General features: G+C 33.6%; 1 protein-coding gene across 1 annotated transcript; it reads right to left on the reverse strand.

Annotated features, from left to right (window-relative positions):
* Nucleotides 1–8,971: 8,971 nt before the first annotated feature.
* Nucleotides 8,972–10,093, reverse strand: LOC102884803 (olfactory receptor 4M1). Its single transcript, XM_006906926.1, has one exon. It carries the CDS (start codon nucleotides 10,001–10,003, stop codon nucleotides 9,062–9,064), a length of 942 nt encoding a protein of 313 aa, XP_006906988.1. The 5' UTR covers nucleotides 10,004–10,093; the 3' UTR covers nucleotides 8,972–9,061.
* Between the last annotated feature and the right edge of the window lie 1,016 nt (nucleotides 10,094–11,109).

The raw sequence follows: 11,109 nt of genomic DNA on the forward strand, positions 1-11,109 counted from the left end.
AGACGATCTCAAAGATTAAAATTATGAAGTAGGCTGTTTTGTAGTGTCAGGAATACAGCAATGAACTATTCAAAAAAGATTCCTGTTCTGGGGGATTTTATAATCTAATGCATGGCGACAGACACTAAACAAATACACTAGAGAGAAAATATCTGATAATGATGAGTGCTATGATAAAAACATAACAGAGTGATATGCCAGAAAGAGATGGGTGAAGTGACTGCTGTTCTAGGTGATCTGGACAGGAAGAGCTTTTCTGAGGTGCCATTTCAACTGAGATCTGAATGTCTAGAATAAGTCCTCTATGAGAAGATCTGAAGAAAGAGCTGGTAAAAGGCCATTAAGCAGGAAGGGGATGGTGCACTGAGAAACAGAAAAGAGGAGAAAAAAGCAGAAATGCCAGTGTGGTAAGATAATAGTAGACAAAGGGGAAAAAGAGGTATAAGGCAAAATAGATAGGAAGGGCCAGATATAGACCAATGGCTTTTATTCTATTTGAGATGTTATAAGCAGAGGAGTTCTATTATCTGACCTTTAAAAATTTTTTCATCTACTTTATTTTTGGAATTTGTATTTCATATCCCTATTATATCTACTTGGTTTTTTAAAATTAAATTTATTGGGGTGACATTTGTTAATAAAATTATATGTTTCAAATGTACAATTCTGTATACATCATACGTCTATTGCATTGTGTGTTCACTACTCAAAGTTAAATCTTCTGTCACCATATATTTTACCTCCTTTACCCTCTTCTACTTCTCCTCTTCCCCATTTTCCCTCTGGTAACTACCATATTGATGTCTGTGTCTATGAGTTTTTGTTTGTTTGTTTGTCTTGTTTGTTCATTGTTGCTTTCAGTTTTATGTCCCACATATGAGTGAAATCATATGGTTCTTGACTTTGTTTTAAAAGTATTATTCTGGTTACTAGTAAAGAATGATGTATAGAAAGCAAAGAACAAAAGCAAGGTGACAACAAGTAGGGAGCATTTGAAGTACTATAAATAAGCCATAATGGTAGGTAAGGCTACAAGACAGAACAGAAGATGGAGGAAAGAGTTTATACTAAAGATTAATTTTGGAGAAATAGTCAAGAGGACTTGTTGATGGATTGGATATGAGAGGTGAGGAAGCAAGAATAACTCTTGGGACTTTGAACGGCATAACCGTGTGAATGATTGTATAATTTACAAAAGTAAGATTTGGAAATTAGATATTCTGCTTTAAACCTATTTGGTTTTTTAAATGTATTTATTTTTAAATAAGTGATATATTTATGTGTTTCAAAACTTTAAAAAAATTGTACGATGAAAATTCTTCTTCCCATCGCAGTCTTCCAAATTTCCATTCCTCTCCACGCCTCACGACAAAAAGTTAATATAAATTTCTGTTGTGTCCTTCAAGAAATTATATGTATTTGCAAGCAAGCATGAAAATAAATTCTTGGTTATATTCTTAAAATATAATTTATATACATTAAAATGCACAGATAAGTGCTGGACTTGCTAACTTCTGTCAAATGCATGCAAACAAGAAGTAGAGTATTTCCATCACTCCAGAAAGTTGCTTTTTCATCCTTGTCATTGTCCTCCACAACCACTACCATAATAAGCAACCACTTTCTAACATCATAGATTAGTTTTGCTTTTCCTTGGATTTTATAAAAATAGAATCATATGACATGTATTCTACTTTATCTGTTTTTTAAAGGCATTATGATTTTGAGTTTCACACATGTTGCATTATCTGCAACTGTTCCTTTTTATTATTGAATTATATTCTATTGTATATAAATAATCCAAAGGTTTTAACATTTTAACCCTTTTGTGAGCATTTGGGTTGTTTCAAATCTTAGACTGTGAATAAGGTTTCCATGAACATTCTAATATAAGTCATTTTGTGAATATGTGTTTTTATTTCTCTTGGCTAAACACTTATGAGTAGGATTACTGGATCATAATATAGATGTATGGTTGCATCTACCTGAAATTACCATTCAGTTTTCCAAAGCGATTGAACTATTTTAAATTCCCAACAGCAATATATGACACTTCAAGTTACTCTGCCTACTTACCAACATTTGGTATTGCATGTTAATCATGCCTTTTTATTTTCTGTATTTCTGATGATTTGATATTATGAGAACTTATCAACTCTGGAAAGACTGCCCTTCCCAGGGCTAGCCAATTCCTGGAGAGTGAATGACTCATCTACAAATGTACCTTTCATATACAAACCAAACAATCTAGAGCCCATACTCCAACCACCTCTTTTATCAAAAGGCTCTCACAGTTCTGATCCACTGTCTGGGCAGCACTGACAAGTGTTGGGGCAACTAAATTATTTACATCAAAGTGTATACTATCAAGGATATATGCTCCTGGGGGACACTGGATAAACCACTTTTGCTTTTCCTTCTGAGATTTGCTAGGGCAAATTTTTGCCTGTTCTGCAGAGGGTAAAACAGTGCTCTGCCTGAACATGTGATCATATGTCCTGGGCCATTTCCCAGTTGATTAATGTACATTTTTCCCTGAGCTTACCAATGATTTGCATATCTTCTTTTCTAAAGTATATTTTCAAATCTTTGGCCTATTATTTACTTGGAAAGAGAAAAATTAAGAGATTCCAAATTTCTTTCCCGCTATGTGATTTGGTTATTAATTTAATAATGGTATATTTCAATAAATAGTATTTTAAAAATATTTTAGGTTAATTTATCACTTTTTATAATTATAACTTCTTTTGTGCTCTTTAAGAAAAGATTGCTTATCCCAAATACATAAAAAACATATTCTTCTATGTTTTCTTCTAGAAGCTTTATATTTCTAACTACTAAATCCACTGTTTCAACTGACATTAATTTTGTGTATACAGTGAGGTAGTGGCCCAAGTTCATTATTTTCCATATGAAAATATTTCATACGGAAATATTTCCATATTTTAAAACTTTCCTTTCACAGTGAATTATATTAGTATCTTTGACAAAAATCAGTTTGCCATTTACGTGAGTCTGTTTCTGCACAGACTCATGTAAATAGTATTTTGGTCCATTAGTCAGTCTATTTGTCTATTCTTACATCAATATCGTACTCTCTTGGTTACTGTAGCTTTATAATAAACCTTGAAACCAGGTAGTAGAAGTCCTCTAACTCTTCTTCATCTTCTTTGCTACCCTAAATCAGATAAAAGTGGTTATGAAAAAAATATTTAAAACTATAAGTACTGTATTTCCTGAAATAAACTAATTATTGAGTAAAAATTGTCCCAGAATCATCAACTCTGACACATGTCATAGTAAAACTATAGGACTTTAAAGGTAAAAATTTCTATGGACCTCCATACCAAAAAATATATATATACATATTACCTCTAAGGGTTTTTCCTTTGCAGGTTAATACCAGACCTCCTTCAACAGTAACATAGAAAGGTTTTTTTGTTTTAAAGTAGAGCAATATTTTCAAAGCACTTAAAGAAAATATACAAGTATTTTATATTAAGCCAAGCTGTCAAGTCTGAAGTTAGTTTTAAACATACATTAACTGGGAAACTCCTACTTATCTGCTTTTCCTATTTAATGTACTAGAGGAAGAGGACATATTATTAAAGCTATAATTAAATAATTAAAGTATAAGCAGGAGAAACAGTGTAAAGGTAAAATTAAGGTAATAATTTTAATCACTATCATCTGGGTTAAGGAAAGGAAAGGTATATACTAATTTTATTGTAGCTCATAATATGGACCTAATAAATTTTCCTAAAAATTCCCCAAATAATTTTATTATATAAGATATAAATATAAATCTTAGAAATGAACTTTCTAACATGGTAGCCACCAGCCATATGTGACTATTGAGCACTTGATATTTGCTATGAACTGAGGAAATAAATTTTAAATTTAATTAATTAATTTAAATTTGAAAAGTCACATGTAGCTACTGTATTGGACAGCACATCTCTAGAATTATACAAGAACCTTAACTCATTTAACTTAAGTAATATTCTTTTTAATTTATTGCTATTTTTCATGTTAACCTTTTTTTCCCCAATGTTCTGGAGAGTCACCCAAACCTGCAATAGGCTTTGCATAACAGAGAAATAAACTTTCGATATATAAAACTAATGAAATTTTGGTGTTATACCTGTTGCATTACTTATCAAAACTGATAATCACCAAAGTTAAAAGTAAATCAATATTCTCACCATCTTTTAGAAAAACATAAAGACTTCAGTACGTTTAACTCTAATAACACTAACTCTATTCTTTTTCACTCAGTCCCCCAAACTCCTCCCCTCTGGCAATCACCAGACTCACAGGTACAGAGTTTGTTCTCTGTACCTGTGAGTCTGTTTTCATTTAGTTTGTTCATTTATTTTGTTCCTTAGATCCCATATATAAGGAAAATCATATGGCATTTATCTTTCTCTGACATTTTATTCAACATAATACCCTCTAGGTCCATCCATGTTGTTGTAAATGGTAGAATTTCATTTTTTTTAATTACTGAATAATATTCCATTGTATATATGTACTATAATTTCTTTATCCAATTTTCTATTAGGTTGCTTCCATATTTTGGCTATTGTGAATAGTGGTGCTGTGAACATAGAGGTGCATAGATCTTTACAACTAGTGTTTTGGATAAATGCTCAGAAGCTCAATTGCTGGGTTAAAGGTAGTTCTATTTTTAATTTTCTGAGGAACCTCCAAACTGTTTTCCATAGTGGCTGTACCAATTTGCAGTTCCACCAACAGTGTACGAGTGTTCCCTTTTCTCTATATCCTTGCTAACATTTGTTGTTTTTCCAGTTATAGAAATATTATTTTCATGTACTTTAGTTCTTACTTTTTCTAAACTTCAGAACTATGTTGTTGCTCATTAATACAGTAGATGTTGATTTAGATTTACCCACATACTTGCTATTCTTCTTTGTCATCTCAAACCTCCCAACTGGAATCACTTTCTTGTTGTTTCAAGTATACTCTTTGAAAAATCTTAGTCCATTGTCTTCTAGTAGCAAAATTTGTTTCTGTTTTCCTGACTAAGTTTTATTTTATTTTCACAGAGTTGATTATTTTCTCTTTGAACATTGGTTTACATTTTTTTTGCTATTATTCTAACTATCTTTCCCTTAAGGGTAATCTCTGCTTTTCTATTTGGATACTTTCAACATCTGCTCAGTTGTCTTTATTGATCTGCAGTTCCATTATGATGTGTGCATTTTTAAAAATTTATCCTACTAATAATATTTTGGTGGGATTCCTGAGTATGGAGATTTGTGTCTTTTATTAGTTTTGTAAATTTTTTAGTATTATCTCTTCAAATATTGCCTCTGCCAAGTTTTGTCTATCTTCTCTTTTTGAAACTATAATGAGATATATATATATATTAGAACTTTTCATTCAGTTCTCGATGTCATTTAACTTCTCTTTCATTCATTCTGTCCTATTTTGTCTCTGCCCTGCATTGTTGATAATTTCCTAAGCTCTATGTTCTAGGTTACTATTTCTTTCTGAGTGTGTCTAATTTGCAATTAAATACATCTATTGAATTTCTATCCTTAATCTGAAGTTCTCTTTGTTTTTCTTAATATTCCCCTGTTCATTTTTATACTGTCCTTCTTATTCATATTTCCAACTCTTTATTTCTCCAAAAATACTAAACACGCTTAATTTATATTCTGTAGTTTTGTTGTGGTTTTGATTCATTCTCTTGTTTTCTGGCTCTCATAGAACCTTGCTTTCTTTATGTTCATTGATATTTGACTGTAAGTTTTTATTTCTTCAAAGTTTATCTGTATAATACTTAGTCCTGGAATAAAGGATATTTGTGTTTTCTTTTGTCAGGAGTCATTACAATTCTGGAACCAGAAACTGAACAAAACTATAAGCTAGCAGTGATTCAGCGTACTTAATTGTATAAATTCAAACTGAAAAAAATATGTGTGAGCTCACTTATAATTCATAATTCTTTTTCTCTTCTTAGTCTTTTGGGTGGTGAGTTTTTAAAAATCTACTACCCTGAGAATACATTCGAGACCTCAGCTTGTTGTAAAATATATCCTTGGGTGAACTGGGCTATGTCTCCTAAGCATCTCTGTTCCTACCACCAACGCTTGTAGCCTTGAAAACAGAACACAAGTCCTCACAGTAAAAGCTAATTTCTATTCATCATATATTTCTCTGGGTTCTCAATTTCATTTGATTTTTAAATTCTCAATATTCTACACCATCTTTTTCTTTGACAGCTAATCAAATTATTTCATCACTGAGTAATTGAAAGTATAATCATTATCTGGAGCTAAAGATACTGACTTACTCAATCCAAATATTGGTGATATTGAAAATCAAAGTGCAAAAGTGGTTTTGGAAGGAGAAATAGAAGAGAATGAAATATTAAAAAAAATAATAAGATTAAAAGACAGTTAGAAGTAACAGAGGAAATAGTGAAGAGTTCCATGGGGTGAAGAAGTCTTTCCACATAATTGAGGGTACTGGGTTGTTTAGAGGCATCAGTGCATATGCAAATATTGAATATGAGATTAATTATGATTTTATCCTACACTTGACTGCCTAATATCCCTGTTCCTTGTCTAAGGCAGAATTTCAAATCTTGGCACTCTTTACATTTAGTGGCAGATAATTTCTGGGGGCTAGCTGGAGGATGTTTATTAGCATCCCTGGCTTCTATATACAAGATGCCAATTACATCTCCCAATTGTGATTGCCAAAAATGTCACCAGAGATTGCTAAATGTTCCCAAGATGCTGAAATTGACCTCAGTTAAGAACTATTGATCAAAATCTTTATACTGATCACATCCTCCATAAATCACGCTAGGTTGCTGCTTACCTGTACACCAAAAATTCCCTACTTCTCTATCAATATTAATTCTAGATAGTATTTCTAACTAAGCAATTCATTATACTACTGTTTCTGACTTTTTTCTTCTTAGTACTAGCTTCAGTATTTTCGACAAATTTTCTTCTGTAGTAGCAATATACAGGTGTCTGAAGAGCATATTAAGTCAGTAGTCTCTTTTCCAAGAATACTAATCTTAGCTAAATGAAGAATAAGTGACAAAATGAATACAAATCTGGCTGGTTCAGATACAGAGAAAAAACAATAAGGTAACAAAATCTTGAAACATAAGTCATTATTTTTATTATGTGTATACATATCTTTTGTATGTTATATTTTTTCATGCTCTGTTGTAAAATATTAGAGAAGTCTACTGTTTTATTCATTTCAAGCAATGATAAATCAACTAAAAATTCAAAAATCATATTTTCAATCAATGTCTTTTGGTTCTTGGAAGAGAAATCACTGTAACACTGAAGATGAAAGAGAGTCATCATGAGGAAAAATTCCCAAAGCAAAGAACAAACTTTATGTACCGTCATTCCATCCTATTTACCTGAGGTACATAGGGTCTGGCACAAATTACCTCCTCAATTAATTAATAGAATATAGATAAAAAGTAACCCTGGTATTATTTTCATCATTCATTCACATATATTCATTTCTGATGCTGACAGAAATCTACTTTCCTCAAAGTCTAGTCATAGTATGTTAACAAATAAGATATAATATTAAAGCTCAAAGCACATAAGTTCTCTCACCTTTGATAGATAGACATCCCCCCCACCCCATTTTGAAACTGAAAAGTTAATTTAAGTAAATAAATTTGTGTGAACTCAAATATTTTAATCTATCTTTTGTACTCTGAAATACAGTCAGTAGCTATTAGGATCTCAGTGTCAGGGAATAGTAAACTGATCACTAATAAATTATTCACTAGAGGATTATGGGAACCAACATATCTAGGTGTCTTCTAACAAAGTAGTTTAATGGGAAAGAATTCTGAATTATAATGCTAACAAAAGCAGCACTCTGTTAATTTAATTTTAATACAAGAGGCAAAATTAGCAAATACAGAAAACACACAAAAATGGCAAAGGTGATAACAGTCTTTTAAAAATCACACAGCTTAGGGTGGCTCCATAGTGTGGTTAACATGTCTGCTTTACATACAGAAGGTCCTAGGTTAGCACCCCAGGTGGAGCCGTGGGCCATACCCCGGGTGTGCCAGGCCCCTGGTGTACACCACGAGCGTGTGGGAGGAGATGCCCCATCTTCGGAGATCCAGTTCTTAAAGGGAAATGGCAGCATTCATGAGTCAGGGTGGAGGGGGCGGGGAGAAATTAAAGAGGGGAAAAAAATAAATAAAAATCACACAGCTAGATGTCAATCAATCCCAGTCAACCTAGAATCCCTTTCCTCCAAGTCTGCTTTCACTCTGGAAAATAAGTAGTAGGAACTGGCTATAAAAACTACTGATTGACTGGAAACTTCTTCTGGAAAGGGAGGGGTCTCTTATAATAAACAAACTATGCTCTGAATCCATAAAATTTGTTTCCAAGATGTGACATAATCATTTGTTTCCAATTGATGACATACTGTTGAGTGGCAACCATCTGAAATATCAGTTAAAATAGCCTATATAAATGAATCTTCAGTTTCCATTTTCAACTCTGGCAAGAGAAAGAGTTAAAGGACAAAATAACCAATTTTCACAGTCTCAGGAAGATGGTTTACCAAACACCAATCCACTGGGCTAAGATTGAAAGATGACAACAATATTTAATTTGGTCACTTAAAGTAACTAATATTCATACGTAAGACAATTGCTTCTTCATATTCATAGTTGACATGTTTCCCAGGTCTTATTTTATTATTTCTCAACACACATTCACCTTACAATCAAAGACTCTCCAGAAAAGTCACCCAATAAACAATTACTAAAAATGTGTATTTTAGTAGACCGTTATTATATTGTAAATTCTAATAGTGATTTGGCAGAAATTTTAAGGAGAGTGTGAGTAAATTTATTTCCATCTTTATTTCTTTGTTTTTTCGTCAAATAGAGAAAAAGCCTAGTGGGATTTTAAGAACTCAGATGAAAGAAGGTAGTGAAAGCAGCATTATTACCACTGCAAGTTATTCCTACTTTAGGATAATGGCCCTCAGAGGGACTATAGAATATGCCATTTATCTTTTACTTCTCTTTACATAAAATATATCTGTTGACCAACTTCCTCATGGCTATCTTCACTTCCTTGTTTCGCAATGTGTAAATGATGGGATTAAGTAAAGGGAATATCACAGTATGGAACACAGACACCACTTTATCTAGGGAAAAGGAGTCAAATGGGCGGGCATAAATGTAGATGGATGGCCCAAACATTAGTACCACAATGGTGATGTGGGAGTAGCAGGTGGACATGGCCCGGCTGGTACTCTCACCTGAGCCTGAGTGTTTCCTGAGCATGGCCAGGAGGAAGACATAGGACATTAGGAGAGCAATGAAACACACCACAGAGATCAGACCACTGCTAAAGATCATCACTAACTCCTCCGGGAAGGTGTTGGCACAGGCAATCCGAACAACCTGCGTGATGTCACAGAAGTAATTATCTAACTCATTGGGCCCACAGAAGGGAAGTCGAACAATGAGAGCCACCTGTATTATAGAATGAATGAAGCCCCCTATCCAGGAGACAGCAACCAAAATACAGCAGAGACGTCGATTCATGATGGTAGCATAGTGGAGGGGGCGGCAAATAGCAGCATAGCGGTCAAAGGCCATTACTGTGAGCAGGAACATCTCCGAGGCTCCAACGAAGTGCAAGAAGAAGAGCTGTGCAATGCACCCACCAAAGGAAATTATCTTCCTTTCCGCAAAGAAGTCTACAAGCATTTTAGGGGCTGTGATAGAGGAATACCAAATGTCAAGGAAGGCCAGATTAGCCAACAGGAAATACATGGGTGAGGTCAGATGGGGGTCAAGCCTAATGGTGCAAATAATAAGAACATTTCCTGGAAGAATGAACAAATAGAAGGATAGAAATATAACGAATAGGATTAGCTGCACCTCCCGAGTCTGGGATAGGCCAGTGAGAACAAACTCTGTCACCCGTGTATAATTTGCAGGTTCCATTTCTTCACTTTTTAAATAATATGGCTATGAAAAAAATAAAGAAATTATAATTATTCCAAATAGCATTTAACTAGAGTTATGGTACTGCTTTCAAAATCATCAGATGTTCTCTGTCATTAAGAGGTTGCATGAGGATACTTTTGGTTGCCCCATTTTATGTCTGATAAACCAAGATAGAATAAGAGTAAGTGATGACTTGAAAATTAGAAGCATCAAAACCATATGAAATGTGTAACATCTGTAACCCAAATCTGAACTTGTTAATGTCATTAATTTTTTTTTTATGCAATTCAGCAATGCACTAATCCTTCCCCCAAACATCTACCTGGGTAAGCAATATATGCAGTAACTTCTGAGTTTAGCCATATTTTAGACTTGTAGTAAGAGACTCAGCCTGTACTTTCTAGATTGTTTTGTTATTGTTGAGAAATCTAGCCAACTTAGAAACAGGCTTCTAGTCTAACATCCGGTATGCATATCTGGCAGTATTTTAGTTTTAATCTATCAGGAAGATCCAGGGCTTCATGCATAATGAGTGGACTCTTTTTCTTAACCAAAGCCTACACAGCTTAATTCTTGGTACTTAAGCAGCCACAACATACAACAATACATGGCCCTATTTGAAAATTCTTCTGACTGTGACCAGATCCCATTATTCCATTGACCATGGGTTTTATTTGCTGCTTCAGGAAGGCAGGAAGAAGATCCGAGAAATGGATTTGCTTGCCACCCAAGTTGATGCAGTCTGCTATTTCAAGGTGACAAGGTGACAATTTAGCAATAAGATCATTGCTAAAATTTTGCTTAAAACCTGGTATTAAACCTAACACCACTAGATAGAATAAAACCCTCAAATAAAAATGAAATAATCATTTATGCTACCAAATATCCTTCCTCTTTTAAGTAATATAAAAACTGCCACACCAATGTAAGTATTTCTTGTAATCTAGCCAACTTAGAAACAGCATTTTGGGAATAGAGAACAGCAAATACAAAAGCCTCATGGCAGGGAAGAGTTTCTAGGAAATGAAGAAGACCTGAAACTGACTGAGGCACAAGAACAAAATAAAGAGATAGTCAAAGACCCAGGAATATAGTCTACAAAA

Source organism: Pteropus alecto, unplaced genomic scaffold (assembly GCF_000325575.1).
Source record: "Pteropus alecto unplaced genomic scaffold, ASM32557v1 scaffold462, whole genome shotgun sequence".
Lineage (NCBI taxonomy): Eukaryota > Metazoa > Chordata > Mammalia > Chiroptera > Pteropodidae > Pteropus > Pteropus alecto.